This window comes from Pinus tabuliformis, chromosome 7 (assembly GCF_031772625.1).
Source record: "Pinus tabuliformis cultivar Carrire ecotype Pingquan chromosome 7, CPIR1, whole genome shotgun sequence".
Classification (NCBI taxonomy): domain Eukaryota; kingdom Viridiplantae; phylum Streptophyta; class Pinopsida; order Pinales; family Pinaceae; genus Pinus; species Pinus tabuliformis.
The window spans coordinates 1104127957-1104150661 of NC_142293.1; the positions used below are offsets into that span (position 1 = coordinate 1104127957).

Genomic DNA, 22705 nt, shown 5'->3' on the forward strand with positions numbered 1-22705 from the left:
TTGGCATCCAAATTATTGTACTCAGATTTGTTGCTGAAGAATAATAATAAAACCCTCATCTGCTGCACCGATTTTCCTGCATTGGGTTTTTCCGGAGACAATTGTCCAAAAATAACGATGTTAAAAATTAAAATTATTGTGTGTGTGCTAGCATATTTCTCAGTTTCCATTGTTATTATTTTCCGTAGTTTTTATTTGTGAAGGTTGCAGTGTGCTTTATTCAATATTTGTCGTAACAAATAAATTGTTAAATTAATTAAAAATTAGAATAATAATTTTCATTTGCTGCAATAGGATTTCAATATTGAAATTTTCACATGTGCAAACTTAGTTATCTCAGTGGCGCAACATAGAAAGAGTATGAAATGAAAGTCCATCAAAAATTAAACTAACATATTTGGAAATTGTCACCAACCTATTTGAGGTATATACACGATGGCCCCGCATTTGGGATTATTAGCTTTGCATGGGAGGCGTTTTAGCTCAAGTGCTGAAATCTGCAAGGAACAATCATGAAACCATTCATTTATATGCATTTTCCCAAAAATTATCAATTGCTTAAATGTGCGAGATATTGCTATTGAGTCTTGACTATCATTTGGGATATTAAAAAGGAAATAACAAATCCAATATACCTCCTCAAGAAAATTTGGCAAGTCCTCATATATTTCCTTCAACTCATCCAACTAATTCAAATACAAAAATATGTAATTACAATTAGCAAATTCTGGATAACATTTATAGTCTTGAAATTTACATAAAATGTGGTCATGTAAGAATATCTAGAAAACTAAATTCATGATAAAATATTCCAGCTTTTATGTAATCTTAAAGAGTAATAAACTGTTATAAAACTTTCAGAATTGTGTGGGAAATTAACCATTAAACATGGAACAAGAAAGAAAATTACTATATTTTCCCTTGAAGAATCAGTATACACTTTTGCTGGAATAGTATGTGTTACCCTTCATTTCGAATGAATCCTACATGAGTAAATTGATTCACTACACTTGAGAATTTTATCACAAAGGCAGGTTTACAGGTCTATGGCCTAGGGGTTGTGCTTTCACATGATGAGATTATTGCTTATTTGATCATGGATATTGTGATGAAGTTGATACTACGCTTATCTTGGTGATTTCTTTCCTTTCATGCTATAGACTTGGTTATGGATCCCCTATTATCATTGGATAGTTGATGGTACATGTTGATAAAGTGACTCTATGGGAAGAACACCCTAGCAATTTTGAGCTAAGCTAACATTGTATTGGCATCTTCATTTAATTGGCTACATCATGGCATAGAGAATTTGGCATATTGTCCCCTATTTTGTATAATGTTTCTTAATTTGATGAGTGGGTATGAGCATTTTTAGAGACCCATTTTTACAACACCTTAGCTCTTATCCATGTTTTCACCTAAGTCAGCTAACACAGGGAAATGGGACATGCAGGACATGCAAATTTGAGTGTCTGATATGGGGCACGTAGACACCACAGAACAAGACACATACGACACATTATATATATATATATATATATATATATATATATATATATATATATATAGATAGAGAGAGAGAGAGAGAGAAATAATACTAAATAGATATTTCAATGATTTCATATTACACAAACTTTCATTCATGGTACAAATTTAGGCATAGATCTAGATTCTACATTGTAAATTTGTAAGTTGTAACATTATGCATACAAATACAATTGTGACAAATTCATCAATGATCCAATAGGAGAAAGACAAGAAACTGTAGTTTTCTCATTAAGTCATCAAAATCAAAATGTGTTACATAGGTACTAAGTCCTGAGGACTCCTGACTAGCAATGCCAATGGCAAATAGAAATAACAAATACAAAACAACTACAAGGTAGTAGGTAGCTCATCAATCATCATCATCAAAATCAACATCACTGTCATGGTCACCACTGCTCTCCTCTACATCCTCCTCCTCTGTATCCAATGTAATCTCTACATCTGTTGGTGTGGAGGATGACCCCTCAAGAGTATCACCATCATCAAAAGTGACAGGCTCTAGCACTAGCTCATTAAGATCCAAGTTGGCCAATGCCAACTCAACACTGTTGTCCAAACTCATATCATCAGGAAACACATCCCACATCTTTGTCTTTCCCTTCAACCACTCCTCCCTCTGCCTGTAAATAAGACGAAGGTTGGTGTGCACATACACCATTGTCTCTGCCCTGGACTGCTCAAGCCTACTCTTCTTCAAACTATACAAATTCCCATATGTGCTCCAATTCCTCTCGCAACAAGAGGATGAAGTAACTTGAGAGAGGAGCCTCATGGCTAACTGTTGTAGAGGAGGGCATGTTGCCCCATGAGTTGCCCACCAAGAATAGGATTTCTTAGCCCCCTGTCTCTAATCACATCATAGCTTGCAAATTGCCCTGTGTCAGTAAAAAGCTCTGCAAAGGCATCCTCCACCTCATTAAGTGATGCTCTATCCTAAAATATTCGACTCAACGCATCCTTCCTCGTGAAATTTCACCATCCATGTGAGGAGGGAATCTGCAGGAAGGTCCACCATTCAACTAGTCACGGTTCTAGTATTTTGGATTCAATGAGTGAGCAAACAATGCAAAGGTGTGCAATTCTTGTCCCACCTACTGACAAGAATATCTTGTATGGTGGTGAAGAAGGCCTCCGATGATGTCTCATACTCAGGGCACTCACTCTATAAAATATTGGTCCTCACAGACTCAATCATGGAATCCCATCTCTCATAAACCATTGTTAGGATGTGTTAGTCTATATCTGCAAATCATAGCAAAGCAATGATAGGGTCCATGATTTAATAGTGAGATCTACCCTCTGCCACAAAGCATCATCAAACATTGTGTCCTTGACTCTTTTTGAGGCTACTTGATATGTCTTCCTCCAAAAAGACCAAAACTTTGAAATAACCATGGCCCCAAGAGCTGTCTTGACCTCCCACAACCTCTTTAGCATGATGAATGCAGAGGCAAACCATGTATCTGCAATCCTCAATAGCCAAGATTAAAACTTATTCGATAGTTGAGATCATCACCAAGTCGATTCGTGTGAGTTTCTAGAGAATTCTCACTTTTTTGAATTAATTACTACTAATTAACCAGTTTTCCTAAGTTAGGAAAAATTTAAATGATGGTCAATTAATTTAATTGAGCTATCTCTAGGTGGAATTTCCAGAAACGAATTATGGGTTTTGGAGATCTCCTATGTTTTAGCTTCTCCACAAAGTTTGAGACTAGAACACCATTCGATGCTACAAAAACTAACAAGATACACTATGGAGATTTTCAAGAAATTCAAGATGCAGGACTATAGACCCATGTCCATGACTATGATTAATTGTGAAAATTTCTTAATCTACACATCAAAAATCCTACTGCAATCACTGGTTTATCATCTCCTACTTGTTTTTACATTCAACAAGCTAGTTAATTGTTTAAAAAATGATGAAAACACTATTGCATACTACACATACATACAAATCATGAATTGAAAATAGAACGAGACAAATGCATAAAGGACACCATTATTTTTGGACAAATGTCCCCGGAAAAACCCAATGCGGGAAAACTAGTGCAGCAGCTCTGAGGGTTTTCTATTATTAAGTAGTAGTTCTGAGTACAACTCTAGATGCCCTATCGGCTATCCAGTTACAGAGATAAAAATATTCTAGCAGAAACCTAAGTGAGATTACCCCACTTCTCACGCCAAAAATATCTCCGTTCCAGCAACTGGACTGATTGTCCCCGATTACAACTGCGTTGCACCTTCGCAGTAGCTGGGTGGGCTTGTGTGGAGCACACTAGGACACTGCGTTGCCTCCTTCTGCCTCCTGGAGCTTTGACGTCAGCCTTCTCGGCTGAACCTGCTACTCCCCGGCTGAATTTGGATTTCTGTTGGAGGGTGGCTCTACCCCTACGCTGTCACTGCATCAAGCAATGCATGGGCCTCCTGGCCTAGCGTCAGCCTCCTCGGGTCTGTGCTGCCTCCATTGGTGTCTCTCTGACACTCTGTTGTGTATTCGAGGTCCCGAAGAAGATCCTCCAACCTCAACTATCCCTATGCTTCTGCTGCAATAGATCACTTGTTCGATTTTCTCAGCAAACCTCACCCAATAAAAATCGAACTGATTGATCTCTCAAGTGTATCTGCAACTCACCCTCAAGCCTCCTCTTATACTTTTCTTGTTGATGAATCAATGGCCGAGATTAAGTCCCTAATCAACGACTAAGATTAAAACAAACTTGATCCTCGTCACTTAGAAGTTTCTCACCCATATTCTTATTAATACCCATTAATATTTTTATTTTCCTAAGTTTAGACTTAGGAACCCATTAAAAATATTAATTATTTTAATAACTCCTCATCCGGGTGGAATTTCTCCAAACGATTTCTAGGTTTTGGAGATCTCATGTATTCTAGCCCCTCCACAAAATTTCAGAGCTAGAGCACATCTGATGCTACCCAAAATCAACACTCCCTCTTAGCGAGGAATGTGCTCTAGTAACACTTCTCAACAGAAGTACTACACTGATCCACTGCATCAATCCTCTATGTTGTTGATGCTCGGCTTGATGCCCTTCATCCACTACATTGTTGCTTCCTATAATGTTGCCCATGACTCTACCACTACCACTGCTACATCTGTACTACAGCTCCCTCTCAAAATGCTGCATCATGCTGCCCATAGCACTGCCACTGCTAACTGCTGCACTGCAACTCAGTTATTGAGAAGTAAGTAACTGAAACTTCACCCAAGCACTGACATGCTGGTCAGTCTGGATGCCTCGTGATGTTGAAGCTACCTCTGCTACTAATCTGTGTTGACCCTCTATTGCTACTGCGCTGCTGCGAACTTCTCTGTGCCTCTTGAACTCCTACAACATCCACTACATTGCCTCAAACTTTGGCACTCTAGCAATGCCACTTTCGCTCCATCACACCTCGCTCCAACCAACACCCATCATTATGCTACTGTTGTTAAGCGCTCCCGTAGCCGTATGTGATCCAAGAGTTTAGACACATAAAGGATCCTGCCCCTGCTATAGTCCTCCCAACTACAGCTCGATGTCGCCCCACCTCTTCTCCAGAGGCGCATGAGCGCTCATGGCACAATCGTCATCCTCGCCTTCCCTATCAGCTTTTGCTAGAGCAGCCTTCGAATCAAAAGCCTCCTCCTTGCCCTTCTTCCGGGGGCACTAAGTGGCGAAATGTCCAAGTTCCCCACACTTGAAGCATCTGACCTTGGAAATATCCTTCTTCTTTCTCTATTGTTGCCCTTACTGTCCCAATGATGTGAGAGTTGCATCCTCCTCCTCCTCCTTGACCCGGGCTCCTCTGTCGCTACTCCCTGCCTTGGTTAACCTCCTGATCTCTTCTTGTTGAAGCGCTGCCCACATCTCCTGCCACCTAAGGAGAGTCGCTCTGCCCAAGATACTTTGGACAAATATCTCCCAGTCCTCGGTGAATGCATTCAGGGCAGTCCTGAGCAAGAACTCAAGATCTAGTGTAGACCCATGGAAGTCAACTGGTCGCGAATCCCTTGCAACTTGAGGAGGAAGGGATCGATCTCTTCTCCCTTCTGCATCTGGTACTGTCTTAGCTGATTTTCTAATAGCATCTTCCGTTGGACGGAAGTGCCCTGGTACAAGGTGGTCAGCACCTCCCACATCTCCCTTGTTGTTTCCTTCTCAACAATGTGTGGTACTACATGATCTTTGACCCTGTCTAGGATCATGCACTTGGCCTTCGCATAGGCCTCCTTGTACTTCTTTAACGGATCAACGTCGACCGAAACAACAACTACTTTCAAGGCATAGTTCTTGATGTGATGTTTGTCTAGGATATCCAGGATCCTGGCCTTCCAAATGACAAAATTGGATGCTCCATCCAATCTGTCCCAATCCCTGAGTCCATTGACTGCCATCTCTGCTAAAAAATATAGGATTGTTTCTCTTCTCCCTCTCTTGCTACTAATCCAGCAAGACTCGGATCTGGATTTCTTTGGCGAAAGAAACCCTCTAAGGAACAAGCTCCTCTAGACTCCCTCTGAGTCCCGATTTCCTTCACGGAAATCCTCCAGCCAAATGTCAACTCACTCCTCTCCAATCCTCCTTTGCTGCTGCAACCCGGATCTAGATTTCTTTGGCTAGAAATCTGTCAAGGAAGTCACTCCCTCTACCTTGGCTTTGTCTCTAGAGACATTGTTCTGCACCAACAGAAACAACGTCCTACCAGCGCCACTGATCGAATCTGCTCTTCTCCTCTAGCCACGACAACTGACTAATTCGAGCTTCTCAGGATTTGCGCTGGCCCAGAGAGCTGACGCAATCACTACGTGAGCTCCTCTCTGGTACTGCATCACCCTCTACAGGCTCGAAATGTTGACGCAGGCACTGCATGAGCCTCTATGTCACTTCTTTGGCTCTGCATCACTCCTTCAGCTACTCCTCTGCCTATAAAACAATGTTTTCACTTGGGACAACTGCTTCTTTGCAGAAAATTCACTGGATCTCCCAGCTGGTATCTTCAATCTCCTATGATCTGAAATGCTCCAATACCATGTGAAAATTTCTGAATCTACACATCAGAAATCCTACTGCAATTACTGGTCTATCATCTCCTACTTGTTTTTATATTCAACAAGTTATTTAATTATTTAAACAACGATGAAAACACTAGAACAGATCATGAACTGAAAATAGAACAAGACAAATACACAAGGGACACCATTATTTTTGGACAAACGTCCCCGGAAAATCCCAATGCAGGAAAACCAATGCAGTAGCTCTGAGGGTTTTCTATTATGAAGCAGTAGTTCTGAATACAACTCTGGATTCCCTCTCGGCTATCCAGTTACAGAGATAAAAATATATTGGCAGAAACCTAAGTGAGATTACCCCACTTCCTAAGTCACCTGACACGGGGATTCCGGATTCGTAGGATACGGGGATTCGAGAGTCGGATTCGGACACGTTGACCCCCCGGAACAGGACATGTAAGATTCGTTATATATTATTTTATTAATATATATATATATATTAAAAATTAGATATTTCTTACACATTCTCATTAATGATACAAATTCATTGATTTCAAACATAGATCATCTAGATGTTAGTTTTACTGTTTACAAAGTAAGTTAGTAATAGTAACATTAAAGCAATTAGCATGCATAGTACATACAAACTTCAAATACATGTCACATAAAATGATAAATCATGATTCATAAATGAAAGACAACTTATAGTTACAAGATAGTAAGATAAAGACACTGACAACTATAGTTTTCTCATTAAGTCATCAAATCAAAATGTGTTACATAGGTAGTGCAATGGAAATGCCGCAATGGCAAATAGAAATAGAAAATATAAAACAACTACAGGTATACAAGCCTCAAGGTAATAGGTAGCCATGACTCATGAGTCAACAATCCTCATAGTCATCATCAGAATCAACATCAATGTCCTCATCATCATGGTCACCACTGCTCTCCTTTACATCCTCCTCCTCCCCTGTATCCATAGTCGCCTCTGCATCTGCTAGTGTGGAGGATGACCCCTCAAAAATATCACTGTCATCAAATCTAACAGGCTCTAGCACTAGATCATTGAGATCCATGTTGGCCAATGCCAACTCAACACTGTTGTCCAAACCCATATCATCAGGAAAGACATCCCACATCTTTGTCTTTCCCCTCAACCACTCTTCCCTCTGCCTATAAATAAGACGAAGGTTGGTGTGCACATACACCATTGTCTCTACCCTGGACTGCTCAAGCATGCTCTTCTTCACACTATACAAATTTCCATATGTGCTCCAATTCCTCTCGCAACAAGAGGATGAAGTCACCTGAGAGAGGAGCCTCATGGCTAACTGCTGAAGAGGAGGGCTTGTTGCCCCATGATTTGCCCACCAAGAATAGTGCTTCTTAGCCCCCATGTCTCTAATCACATCATATCCTACAAATCGACCAGTGCCAGTGGAAAATTCTGTAAAGGCATCCTCCACCTCATCAAGGGATGCCCTATCTTGGAAAACCTGCCTGAATGCATCTTTCCTCCCCTGTGAGATTTCACCATCCATGTGAGGGAATCTGCAGGAAGGTCCACCATTCAGCCACTCATGGTTGTAGTATTTTGGGTTCAATGAGTGAGCCAAACAATGTAAAGGTGTGCAATCCTTGTCCCATTTGCTGACAAGAATATCCTGTATAGTACCACAGAAGGCCTCTAGTGATGTCTCATACTCAGGGCACTCACTCTGTAGAATAATGCTCCTCACAGACTCAATCATGGAATCCCATCCATCATAAACCTCTCCTAGGATGGGTTTGTTTGTATCTGCAAATCGAAGCAAAGAAATGATAGGGTCCATGATCTGAATAATTAGATCTACCCTCTCCCACCAAGCATCATCTAGCACTGTGTCCTTCACTCTTTTAGAGGCTACTTGATCTGTCTTTCTCCAAAAAGACCAAAACTCAAAAATAACCATGGCCCCAAGAGCGGTCTTGACCTCCCTCAACCTCTTCAACATCATGAATGAAGAGGAAAACCATGTATCAACAATCTTCAACAATGATATGATTGTTGTACTCCTTGTAGATAGTGAAGGCATTTGTATGATTTTGCACAAAGTTACGGATATGTCGTGCATCCTCAATAATGTTACCAATCCAAAGCACATCAGGAGCAATGGATTTCAATGCTAAGTTCAATGAATAGACAATGCAAGGTGTCCAAAACACTTTTGGATATTTAGCTTCCACAATCATGCCAGCAGCCTTGCAAACAGGTGCATTATCTGTAATGATTTGCACACAAGAATCAACACCTACATCTTCAATAACTTTAATAAATAACTCACCCATAAATTGTGCATCCTTGTATTCTCCAAGTGTATCCACTGCTTTCAAGAAAACTAGACCATTCAAGGAAGACACCATGAAGTTGATGATTGGGTGTCGTGCTGGATCTATCCATCCATCAGAAACAATGCTAACCCCAGATGTTGGCCATGATGCTTTAATAGGCTCAAGCATTTTTTGCACCTCTTTTTTTGCCTTCGTCAACAATGTGGTTCTAAGCTTCTCTGAACCAAGAGGCACATACCATGATGGAGACCTGTGAGTTAGAGCTCGACACATCTCAATAAATAGAGGTGAGTGTGCAACATTAGATGATATGAAGTTTTGACAAAAAAAGAAGGCAATGGTGAGATCAAGCTCTTCCCATTTCTCTTTTTGAAAAATCTTGTCCATTGGACCAAGTGTAATTGCTCTTATTTTTGCTGCTTGTCCCCCAATAGAACTCTCAAATGGAAATTTGGCGGTGCCTTTCCTAAAAATTGGAAGGGGGTCTTCATTCTTGGTTTTTCTTAATTTTGCAGCCACATTTTCCATACCAACAGTGAACCCCTTTTCCATTTCTTTCATCTTTTGTAAAGGAACAATGTTACAAGCTCCAATTCCACAACCTAGTAAAGTCAACAAATGGGCTTTCACATGGTAATATGTGCTTTTGAAAGGAATGTGGCAAAAGTTGCATCTCCATTGCACATTGCGTCCTCCCTTCCCCTTGGTGCTTGTCCCATCCTCTCTTGTGACATATTTCCACAAGGGATATTTCTCAATGTTGTCTTTAGGTCCTCCTCTTCCCTCAACATTACTTGCAGCAGACTCTGATGATATTGGGGGAGGAGGGGCATCTCCAATGGAGACATTCTTCCCCTTCCTTTGCCCCCTAACTGCTGCCCTTGATTGAGCCATGAATACTGTAAAAATAAAAAATAAAACATGCGCAAATTTGTAAAAAAAAATCATATACAAACTAAAATGCACTTACCTGGTGCTTGAATCTCCTTGCCGAACACTCCACGCCCTTAGCTCCTTGCTCCAAACCCTTAGCTCCTTGCCCATAGCTCAATGTATGAAAATTGAAAGAGAGAAATGGTAAATGACTGAAAGAACAATGCTTCATTTTTTTGGGAATCGAATCCCAAAATTGGGACACGTTGTGTCCTAACGGGACAAGTACCAATTTGGGATTCGATTCCCAAAAAAATGAAGCATTGTTCTTTCAGTCATTTACCATTTCTCTCTTTCAATTTTGCATACATTGAGCTATGGGCAAGGAGCTAAGGTTTGGAGCAAGGAGCTAAGGGCGTGGAGTGTTCGGCAAGTCCCGTTAGGACACAATGTGTCCCATTATGGGATTCGAATCCCCAACGAATCGTGTCCAATTCGTGGGATTCGGACACGCAGGCCATATCCAGCGAATCCGGTTTCATAGCCCACTTCTATTATGAAGTCGTAGTTGCATAGACCTATGTGGAGCACACTGGGACTGAACGCACATTGCGTCAGCACTGCGTTGCCTCCTTCTATCTCCTGGAGCTCTAACGTCAGCCTTCTCGGTTGAACCTACTGCTCCCCAACTGAATTCAGATTTCTGCTGGAGGGTGGCTCTACCCCAACGCTGGCACTACGTCAAGCAATGAGTGGCCCTCCTCGCCCAACATCAGCCTCCCTGGGTCTATGCTGCCTCCACTGTGAAAATTCTTGAATCTAACACATCAGAAACCCCTACTGCAATTTCTGGTTTACTATCTCCTACTTGTTCTTTACATTAACAAGTTATTTAATTGCATAAACATCGAAGTAAACACAAATGCAGCCTTCACAGATATACAGATCATGCATTGAAGTAAACAGAAACAATAACACAAGGGACACCGTTATTTTTGGACAATCGTCCCCAGAAAAACCCAATGCGGGAAAACTGGTGCAGTAGATATGAGGGTTTTATTATTAAGCAGATTTTGTGAATACAACTAGGGTGCCAGAAATGGCTCACCCAACAGAGAATGTCCTCGGCAGTAGTACCTCTATCTGGAGACAGATATTCCAGCAAATCAGCAACCGGATGATCAACCCCACAGTGACTCTGACTGTTCCTTGTGCTGGACAGCGAAAGCTACTCCAAGCACTGCTCTGGAACTGCGTCACCCTCTCCCGGCTGATCTTCTCTCAGTCTGCCCCACAAAATCTCCCCAGCACTGCCTCTCAAGCCCAGCGCCAGCCTCTATGGCCCTCTGCACTGCCTGCATCAGCCTCTACAGCTTCTGAGTCAGCCTCTATGGCCTCCTACGTCCTCTGCGTCAGCTCCTGCAGCCTCTGTGTCTACCCTTCTAGGGCATGCGTTGTTTCTCCAGCACTACGCTGCCTCTCTGCTATGTATTCTTCAGTCTCGGATGAAAATACCTTGTTGAACTACCCCTAGCTGTAACTGATCACTAACTCGATTTCCTCAGCACACCTCGCCCCAGAAAATCGAATTCTTGATCTCTCTTGGTGTGTCTCCAACTGACCTGTTGACCCTGCCGCCTACACCTACCTACAAGTCAGTGAGAAAAGCCTTCAACCCCACAAGGTGTGGTTGCTGGCAGGGAACTCAGAGAAGGGGTTGTCACCCTAATCCCAACTCTCTCTGTTTGAGCTATCTCCTAGGTTAGCTAAGGGGGGTGGTCCCTAATGAAAAGTTAAATTAAAAGATGTGAGTTTCTAGGAGAGTGTTATAGTGAAAATGGATTACTTTTAAGGATTTATGGGCAAATATGAAGTGAGCAACTTGAAATAACAATGCCAATCATTAATATGATTAAAAACCATAAAACCAGTGCCTTATAAGGAATTTTCTCAACAATTTAAAGATATATTTTCTCAAAGTAAAATGCAATGCTCTCAAAAGAGAAAACAAAGTAACCCTGAAATGTAAATAAGAATTGTTAGCACAAGATATGTAAGATACAAAATGCTTTTGAGATAATCAACTTTATAAATCAAAACATGTGAAACATATCTTGCCAAAACCCAAAAATTAGTAATTAACTTGGAAATATAAAAGAAAGGAAGTGCTAAACCAAGACATCAATATGCAGTTAGACTTGAAACATGAAAAGAAAACACTTGTTTGAAATGATTACAACACTTGCTTTTGGAATAGACTTTGCATATGAAAACTCAAACCATCAAGAGACAAGTAAAGTAAATGTAATGGAAATTGCTCTTGGTTAATTTAATTAATTAGCTCTACAACAAGATTACAATTTAACTCTTCAATCCTCAGACCTCACCCTCGCCCAATGATATGGATCTCATGGTGAGGAGTCAATAGAGGAGTAGAGGATCCCCAAGATGTCTACTTCAACCAACTTATGTTGGAGGTAAAATTTTAATGAGGCTTGGGGCCTTTCTACACTAAAATGCCTAAATGAAATGAAAATTGTGTTAATTCCCCAAATTAAAATAATGATACATGCAAATGCTGCAAAGAGATTGATTTGCAATGCTTGAAAATGAAATAGTGTTCAACATAAGTTGCAATTATAACTTCAATTGGAGGAATAAAATTAGCTTACAAGTGTTGCATGTGTTTCATCAATGAATTAAAATGATACAAGTAATTTGTTTGGAAGTAAAATTTGTTTCAAATAGACAATGACAATAAATTGCTCCAATATTCAAGATAACAATGTAGCATAAAATTGAAGCATGTATTCAAGTGCTCATGAAACAATTTACCAAGTTAAATGGAAACAAATCAAAGTTTGTTAAGAATATAAAATGCTTGCATGTAAAGGATGAATTGCCCAAAGTAAAGTGTAAGCTTATAGCTCCAAGCAACAATGAGAAAGAAAATGCAAAGCTCAAATGAAATTGTAACAAACTTTAACTTAATGAAATGCAACAGTGAGTTTGTGTTGATTCTCAATTAAAGCATGCATGTAATTGAATGAAGTATGAAAGCTTAAACCATGCAAATGTCAATCCACCCAAGAGAAGCCTCCCTCTAAATGGGGATATAGGATACCATGGGAGAAATCCCAAGCTCCCCCAAAAAAATTAGATCTTTTATTAATATTACAAAGAGAAAAGGGTCCTTCAAAGTCTTCAACTAAACTTCAAGGGGAGTCCTCACAATAATTGCTTGAAACTTAGATACTAGACCTCCTTTCTTGAGAAAGTAGTGACAAGATCTCACAAAATTTATGCAAGGGAAACAAGGTGTGATTTTCCTCCAAATGCCCACGACTTAAAGAGGAAAATGGGCAGCCCTCTAGTGAACTTGACTTGGCCAAAATAAGCCCCAAAAGGGCTCACGACATCCTTGGAAATCAAACCCCCAACACTTGCCAAAGGTCTTGCAAACACTTGTTAGATGTTGCGGGAAGTTGCTCTTCAAAATCTGTGACACAAGAGTTAGCAAACAATCCAAACAATGACTACAAAATAAGCTAAGTATTAATGGAAAAATTAACAAGATAAAATGTATATGTACAATTATAATTTACAAAAGGCTAAGCTAAAGAGTGAGAGTAAACTCTCGTCTTTGCTTAGCCATCTTCAAGCTCTTAGATAGCAAATGAAAGAAATGAAGTACAATGTTTTTTAAAAGAGATTTAAATTTAGAAGTTCTCGGCTTGTGTACAAGCTATGTGCCGAAATCCCTGCAAAACCACTTTGTAAGATAAAACTATAAAGGTTCAAAGAACAAATGAGAGCTCCTTTAAGAGTGTATCAAGAGTGGGTTGGTCTCTCCAAAGAATTCCCCTCACGCTTGATTATGTAATCCCAACAAGATGTTCCCTCTACAAAACTTCAATCAAGAATTAGTTCCATATAGATTTAGCAATAAAAAATGATAAGAAACTCTAGAGATTTATTTAAAACCAACTAGAGCATTCTATACCTAGAGCATATTTCTAAATCAAATGTCAAAGCATATGGAAGAAAATTAGATCAAAGCATGAGTAAAAGGAATTATACCAATGATCAACAATTCATCACACTCAAAAAGGAGGAACACCTCATGAATGAAACCCCAAAGTCTTTATTGATATTTCTGAAAGTGTACAAGGCAGCAACACTTCCGCAAGCACAATAGCTAGTAACAATATTATGCAATGTGAGAGCCCATGGCTCTATTATATAGAGAGTTGGGAGCAAATCCCAATGAAGAATAACAATGACAAATGGCATTGGAGCCAATCTCAATGTAGAAGTGATTAAACAAGTGGCATGAGGTGACAATCTCAAAGAGAAATTTGAATTTGTTGAATGGAGCTCCAATGCCAAGTGTAAAAATTGAATTCTGGCAAGTGGACATCTTTTTCTTCTTCCCTTATGTGCCAAATTCAAATTTTATGGTGGAATGACTAGTGAATACTGGTGGTAACCCATGTGGGGACAATTTTCCACAAAAATCTCCACCAAATATTCTCCCAAATCCTCCCAAATGTGCATTAACTTCACAAATTCGAATTTCCAAGCAACTTTTTCATTTAATGCTAGAAATTTGATTTTATTTGAGCACATGTCCTTTCCTTGATTTTAGGAGTCCACATCACCTTGGGACTTCACTTTAACTCTCCCATAATTTTTCACCTCATTTCCACAACATTTAGCATGTGTGGATATTTATTTTTCTCCATTTATTTAAATTTTGACTTAATTAATTGTCAGATTTCCCACTAAACTTAGGAAAAGTGGGTTTTGAGGGTCCAAACACATTATTAACCCCTCAAAGTGTGTCATAGTAGAAATTTGAGGGTGAGAGGTGTAATTTTGGTTACTCATACCCCATACAACTTCTCTAGACTACACTTATTACAATTTAAATACAATTTTATTTGCAATTTTTGCCTTGCGGAAAATCTAAAAAATTAAAAAATGACTACCTAAACCTAACCAAATTCCATGAAATTTTTTCTGTGATCTAGTATGGTAATATACATCGAATCTAGACACTAATATGTGTCAGGAGCTCAACCTTCAAACCGTCACCCCGGCTTTGGGGTAAAACGTGAATGGAAAACCTAGAAAATTATCCGCCTTTGAAAAAGAAGGGATAATTAATTAGATAAAATAACACTCCAAGGTGTACTCGTTTGCTGATCAAGACCCAGCATCCTAGGCCTGTTACAGACTCAAAACTCATCAATACTAGTATCACTTATTACAATTCCCCGTAGGGTGTGGAATCTGGGTCTAAAAAAGATAATGAGAAGATAGAAGTAGAGTCAAAAAACTCTGTTGATTGACGATATCTGATGGTACAAGTGTCCTCTGAATTATCCTTGGGCATGGAGTCTTCATATAATCATCAGGTGCCACTCTAGTAGTCAACATGACCCTCAAGCCTCCTCTTATACTTTTCTTGTTGACAATTCAACGACCTAGATTAAGTCCCTAATCAATGGCTAAGATTAGAACTGGCTTGATCCTCATCACTTAGAACTTTCTCACCCATATTATATTAATACACATTAATATTTTTATTTTCCTAAGTTTAGACTTAGGAATCCATTAAAAATATTAATTATTTTAATATCTCTTCATCTGGGTGGAATTTCTCCAAACGATTTCTGGGTCTTGGATATCTCATGTGCCTTAGCCTCTCCACCAAATTTCAAGGCTAGAGCACATCCGATGCTACCCAAAATCAATACTCCCTCTTAGTGAGGAATGTGCTCTAACAATGCTTCACCATAGAAGCATCACATTGATCCTCCACATCGGTCCTTTGTGCTAATACTTGGCCTGCTGCCCCACATCCAATGCATTGTTGCTTCCTGTACTATTTCCCATGACACTGCCACTGCCATTGCCACATCTGTACTGTAGCTCCCTCTCAATATGCTGCCCATAGCACTGGCACTACAACTCAGTTACTGAGAAGTAAGTAACTGACTTTACCCAAATACTGACATCTCGGTTAGTCTGGAAGCCTCATGATGTTGAAGCTACCTCTGCTGCTATCCTCTGCTCCTTGTGCTGCCACTGCACTGCTGCAACCTCTTCTGTACCTCTCACACTGCTGCAATCTCCACTGCGCTGCTACAGACTTCTGCACTCTAGCACTGCCTTGCCGCTCCATCACACATTGCTCCACCCAACACCAGTCATCATGCTACTACCTTTAAGGGCTCCCATAGCCGGATGTGATCCAAGAGTTTGGGCACATCAAGGGTCCTGCCCCCTACTTCTGTAGTCCTCTCAACTACAACTCTATGTCTCCCCACCTCTTCTCTAGAGGCGCATGAGCACTCATGGCACAATCGTCATCAGTCTCGACATCCTTCTCCGCCTTTGTTGGAGCAACATTAGAGTCAGAAGCTTCTTCCAGCCTTTCTTCCTGGGGCACTGAGAGGCATAATGTCCCAGCTCCCCACACTTGAAGCACTTGACCTTGGAGATATCTTTCTTCTTCCTCTTTTGAACCCCTTGTTGTCTCGCAGATGCTAGAGATGCATCCTCCTTCTCCTCTTTCTTGATTCGAACTCCCTTACCGACACCACTACTCCTTACCTTGGTCAATCTCCTGAGCTCTTCCTATCAAAGAGTTGCCCACATCTCCTCCCAACTAGGAAGAGTCACTCTGCCAAAAATGCTTTGGACAAACATCTCCCAATCCTCAGAGACTGCATTCAGAGTAGTCATAACCATGAACTTTGGATCCGGTGTAGACCCCACGGAAGTAAGCTAGTCGCGAATTCCTTGCAACTTGAGAAGGAACGGATCTATCTCCTCTCTTTTCTGCATCTGATATGACCTCAATTGATCTCTAATAACATCTTCCGCTGTATGGAAGATCCCTGGTATAAGGTGGTCAACATCTGCCACATCTCCCTTGTTGTGTTCTTCTCAGCAATATGTGGTATGACATGATCCTTGACCCCGTCTAGAATCATGCATTTCGCCTTCGCCTCGGCCTCCTCATACTTCTCATTTGCATTAGGGTCAACTAGGACAACAACTGTTTTCAAGGCATAGTCCTTGATGCGATGTTTATCCAGGATTGCCAGGATCCTAGCCTTCCAGATGACAAAATTGGAAGCCCTGTCCAATCTGTCCTGATCCCTCAATCTGTTCACTGCCATCTTTGCTCCTCTTCTCTAGACTCCCTCTGAGTCCTGATTTCCCTCTCGGAAATCCTCCGGCCAACTGTCGAATCACTCCTCTCCAATCCTCCTTTGCCGCTGCAACCCGAATCTAGATTTCTTGGCTAGAAATCTGTCGAGGTAGTGCTTCCCTCTACCTTGGTTCAGTCTCCTTAGACATTGTTTTGCACTCACAGAAACAATGTCCCACCAGCTCCACAAATCAAAATCTTCTCAACTCCCTTAGCCCCGACAACTGAAGAATCTAAGCCCTTCTGGCTCTGCACAATCACAGTGATAGTTGGATCAGGTCCTCCTAGCCACTGCATCAATCATTCCTGGCACAAAAAAATGACTTGGCACTGCATAAGCCTGATTTGCCTCCCTCTACCTCTGCGCTGGCCTGGACAGCTGACGCAGCTACTACGTGGGCTCCTCCCAGCTACTGCATCTTCCTCTCCCGGCTCAGAATGCTGACACAGGCACTGCGTGAGCCTCTGCGTCACACTCTCTGCACTGCGTCACTCCTCCTCTCGCCTCTTCAGCTCTCGAACAGAGTTGTCTCTCGGGACAACTACTTCTCTGTTGCAAATTCTCAGATTTTTTCAGCTAGTCTCTTAAGTCACCTCTAATCTGCAATCGCTCTGATACCATGTGAAAATTTCTTAATCTAACACATCAGAAACCCCTACTACAATTTCTCGTTTATTATCTCCTACTTGTTCTTTACATTAACTAGTTATTTAATTGCATAAACATCGAAGTAAACACAAATGCAACCTTCACAGATATACAGATCATGCACTGAAGTAAATAGAAACAATAACACAAGGGACACTATTATTTTTGGACAATCGTCCCTGAAAAAACCCAACGCGGGAAAATCGGTGCAACAGATATAAGGGTTTTATTATTAAGAAAATTTCGTGAATACAACTAGGGTGCCAGAAATGGCTCCTCAACAGAGAATGTCATCAACAGTAGTAACTCTATCCAAAGACAGATATTTCTACAAATCAGCACCCGGATGATCAACCCCACAGTGACTCTAACTGTTCCTTGTGCTGGACAGTGAAAGTTGCTCCAAGCACTACTCTACAACTGCGTCACTCTTCAGGAACTGCGTCACCCTCTCCCGGCTGATCTGTTCTCAGTTTTCCCCACAGAATCTCCCCAACGCTACCTCTGAAGCCTAGCGCCAACCTCTATGGCCCTTTGCACTGCCTTCATCAGCCTCTATGGCTTCTACGTCAACCTCTAAAGCCTCTTTCGTCCTCTACGTCAGCCCTTCTAGGGCCTGCGCTGTCTCTCTGACACTGCGCTGCCTCTCTGCTATGTATTCTTCAGCCTCAGATGGAAATCCGTTTGCTGAATTGTCCCTCGCTACAACTGATCACTAACTCGATTTCCTCAGCAAACCTCGCCCCAGAAAATCGAATTATTGATCTCTCTTGGTGTGTCTCCAACTGACCCTCAAGCCTCCTCTTATACTTTTCATGTTGACGATTCAATGACCGAGATTAAGTCCCTAATCAATGTGTAAGATTAGAACTGACTTGATCCTCGTCACTTAGATCTTTCTCACCCATAGACCTCCAACCTCAACTATCCTTGCCCCTCTGCTGCAACAGATCACTTGTTCGATTTTCTCAGCAAATCTCGCCCCACAAAAATCAAACTGTTTGATCTCTTAAGTGTATCTCCAACTGACCCTCAAGCCTCCTCTTATACTTTTCCTGTTGGTGAATCAACGGTCAAAATTAAGTCGCTAATCAACAGTTAAGATTAAAACAGACTTGATCCTCGTCACTTAGAAGTTTCTCACCCATATTCTTATTAATACCCATTAATATTTTTATTTTCCTAAGTTTAGACTTAAGAACCCATTAAAAATATTAATTATTTTAATCACTGCCCATCCGGGTGGAATTTTCTCCAAACAATTTCTGGGTTCTGGAGATCTCATTTATTCTAACCCCTTCACAAAATTTCCGAGCTAGAGCACATCCGATGCTACCCAAAATCAAAATTAACAATTGGAGGAAGATAGACACAACAATGGACCCAACCTTCTATAGACAACTAATTGGTTGTCTCATGTATCTCATCAACACAATGTCAGACATTTGTTTCACGGTTAACACTCTCAATTAGTTCATGGTGGAACCAAATAGAGTACACTAGATAGAAGCGAGACATGTACTGCGATATCTACGAGGTATAGTCGAGTATGGTTTGAGATATACTCGAGGTGATGGTGTCAGATTAATGGGATACATAGATGTCGACTGGGCAGGTAGTACAGTGGATCAGAAAAACACCTCAGGGTGTTGCTTCAGTATTGGATCAGAAGTTGTCTCTTGGTGCAGCAGGAAGCAAAAGTATATGGCACTGAGTTCTGCAAAAGCAGACTACATGGTAGCAAGCATGGCCACATGTGAAGCTATTTGGCTTCGGAATCTGCTAGTGGTACTATTTGGTCAGAGGATGGATTCAATCAATATCTACTATGACAATCAGAATTGCATCAAGCTCTCTAAGAATCTAGTGTTCCATGCTAGGTCGAAACACATCGACATCTAATACGACTACATCAAAGATTGTGTACAACATGGATCAATTCAACTACAATATGTTTCCACAAATCAGTGAGTTGTAGATATTCTGATGAAGGCCTTTGGTAAGGCAAAGTTTGTCTAGTTCAAGGATAAGTTGGGAGTAGTGGAGAACACCTTCCTCGCTAAGAGGGAGTGTTAGTTTTTGTAGCTCGGATAGGTGTTCTAGTCTCTATTGGTGTCTATGAGGCTAAGGAACATAGGAGGATAATTATCTCCAAGACCCAGAAAAAAGTTTCCAAGGAAAATGTCTTAATTAGATTAATTAGCCAATTTTTAATTATTTTCCTAAGTTTAACTTAGGAAAAGTGGTTAATTAAATAAGATTAATTGAGACAAAATCAATTTTTCTCTAGTGACTTCTAGAAAAGTCATGAGAAGGGGTCAAGATGATCTTAGCCATCGATTGGAGTTAGATTGTGGTTGTTGATTTGTCAACAAGAGATTATAAGAGAAAATTGATGGGGCACTTGGAAATCACTTTCGAGACTCAATTGCAGTGATAGCAAGGGCACAGTGATGGTGTGGAGGACACCAATAGAGGGGTTTCACAAGGGAATTGAGGAGAGAATTTCCGAGGAATTTTTTCACAGAGATTCCAGTATTTCTGGAGGAGAAAGACGGTTGAATTATTCTACAAAGAGAAGGTTGAATCAGGTAGTGTGTGTAGCCAATTTATCCAGTGCGAGTAGCCAGAGGCTCAATTCAATTGACAGTTGTTGGATATATTTCTAGAGGCTGAGTGAGTTGGTTTATTAGGTTGCTGGAGGTAGGATTATTCACAAGATTAATTTTCCTAGAGGCAATGCGAGTTTCTGGGTAGCTAGTTCATACTCTTCATTCTACCAGTGCAAATTACTGGAGGAGGTACGAATAGCCTAGGAGAGGTCGTGTGGATTTGCAAAGGGAGACTTTTGTTTTCCAAGTTTGATTTTGCTAGGAGTGAAAAATAAATATCGACGAATATTTTCCACTAAGAGGCAATCAGTTGTTGTAATTCTCAATTTGCTAAATATTTATTAGTAATATAAACCCTCATCTTCCAAAGTAGTTTTCCCCACAATAGTGTTTTTCTAGGGACTATTGTCCAAAAATATCATTGTATAAATTTTGTGTGTGTGCATTATTTTCTCAGTTCTTGTTATTATTGGTGAAAACTACAATACTGATTTTACTCATTATTTGCCATAATTCATTTCTAAAGATAAATAATCTGCATATGATAGAAGAATAATTTCCAGTAATTGGAATTAAGGAAATTTCACAGGTCCCACTGGACTAGGATCGAAGATTAACCCCTCATTTAAGCTGAGAGAACAAGATCACTATCAAAACCCATCCTCCTTCCAGATTAGCCCACAATCCATACCAAATGCCCAAAGACAAACAAGCATAAGCACCCAATTGAAAAAATGATCGAAGTACCTTCTAAGTGGAAGCACACCTTCGTCCATGCACTCATGACGAATGGGTGAGAAGTACATGGACGATGCAAGTGGTGGAGATAAATGGCATATCATTAGTTAGTTATAGCTATCAAGGGTTGTTGGCTGGATCGCTGACCCACTGGTTGTGAAGAATAGGAGAAAGGTCTTCTCCTATGGGGTTACCCATTTTGGTGGGTAACACACCTCATCGGTCTTACAATGGTGTTGTCATGAAAAAAATATAGGGTACCTCCTGGGAGGTAACAAGGTCTACTCAGTAATTGAAAAAAGAAGATGAAACAGTCCAGGGAGCCCTAGGTGATTTGGAAATGTAACATGTAGATTAGTCCAAACCTGCAATAGGAGACATGCATGTAGCCCATAGTGAGAATGGTATTTTCTGATTTCAAGTTTAATTATGTTTTGCAAGAATTTTGTTATTAGACCAATATCTTAGGATATATATTTGTAGGACTCTTTGTTTCAATCATTGACAAGTCTAGAAAAACTTAGTTTGTAGGGCATCATGGACATCTTGTGGATGCTTGGATCATGGAACTTCCCTCATCTATTCATATTACTATGTTGTACAGTGTAGCCGCAACAACTTTTTAATACAAATATTACCATTTAGTGAAAAAGAAAACAATGAAATTGATGAAATTATTTTATGTAACAAGGTTTCAGCTTTCTTATGCACTTCATACATAGTATTTGACAAGAATTCAACTGTGGTGTCCACAAATGTTCAGGAAATATCTCAAATAAGGTGATGATCTATCCAAGCTGTTCCAAATTATAGATATTCACATAAAAACCCAATCCATGACTCAATAACAAAAGATAGAAAGCATAAAACATCATAATTGAGGCTTAGCATGATTCATACCTCTGGACAAATTCCGGATGCAATCATCATTCCATGTTTGTTTTTATTGCTTTGATTAAAGTCAAAGACTCCATTTATCTTGAAATAATAAGAGGAAAGTTAGAAAATGCTGGATGAAAAGCAGAATACTAAATATTTCGTCATATTGAAGTGTTTGACTTACCTCAAGAAAAATATTTGAAAGATTTAATTAGCATTTTGTTACTGATAATGTCATTAAGTACATTTAAATTCTAAAGAAAACTTAAATGAAGGAATTATTCCATATTTTATTAGATTAGCAACTCATTTGTTGAATTCCTCTAGGCAGTGAGCTTTAGAATATTGATATTCCCAAATTTATTACATTATTATACCTGTGCTCCTTAGAATTACTATGTTCTTATACTTTCTCCTCCTTTTTAATTGCATTTGGATATATGTAGATTTTGTGCAAAACAAAATCATGTTTGTATTATGATTCTTATTAGTGTATTTGTATTCCTGAATTAAAAATGTCATTGTAACAGTTTTAAATGCTTCACATTTCTATTTCACTACTGTTTAACATCAACCTCCCATGCAAATTTGGAAGAAATAACTCATAAAACCTAGGTGCTAATAAGATCATGAAAATAATTTCAATAAACTAAGTAACATGTATCCATGCTTGTAATTGTAAAAACAAGAACAATATGGTATGACCAATGCAAAAGTGTTGCCAATACGTTCTTGTAACAGCGAAATTAATAGCTTATAATCCAACCCAATTCTTCTCAAAGAGACCCAAAAGGTTATGGTATTCATCCTCTGATAAGACCATTACA

At 40.0% G+C, this 22705-nt stretch overlaps 1 protein-coding gene across 4 annotated transcripts in view; it reads right to left on the reverse strand.

Moving 5' to 3' along the window:
• Positions 1-22705, reverse strand: part of MSH5 (MUTS-homolog 5) — a 490172-nt gene that overhangs the window by 177362 nt on the left and 290105 nt on the right. For all 4 annotated transcript variants that reach the window (XM_089456522.1, XM_089456523.1, XM_089456524.1 and 1 more), the window contains 3 exons: positions 21900-21977; positions 636-686; positions 416-497 (listed from right to left, as the gene is read on the reverse strand). In XM_089456522.1, coding sequence (XP_089312648.1) covers positions 416-497; positions 636-686; positions 21900-21977 — 211 coding nt within the window. The remainder of the gene's footprint in view (positions 1-415; positions 498-635; positions 687-21899; positions 21978-22705) is intronic.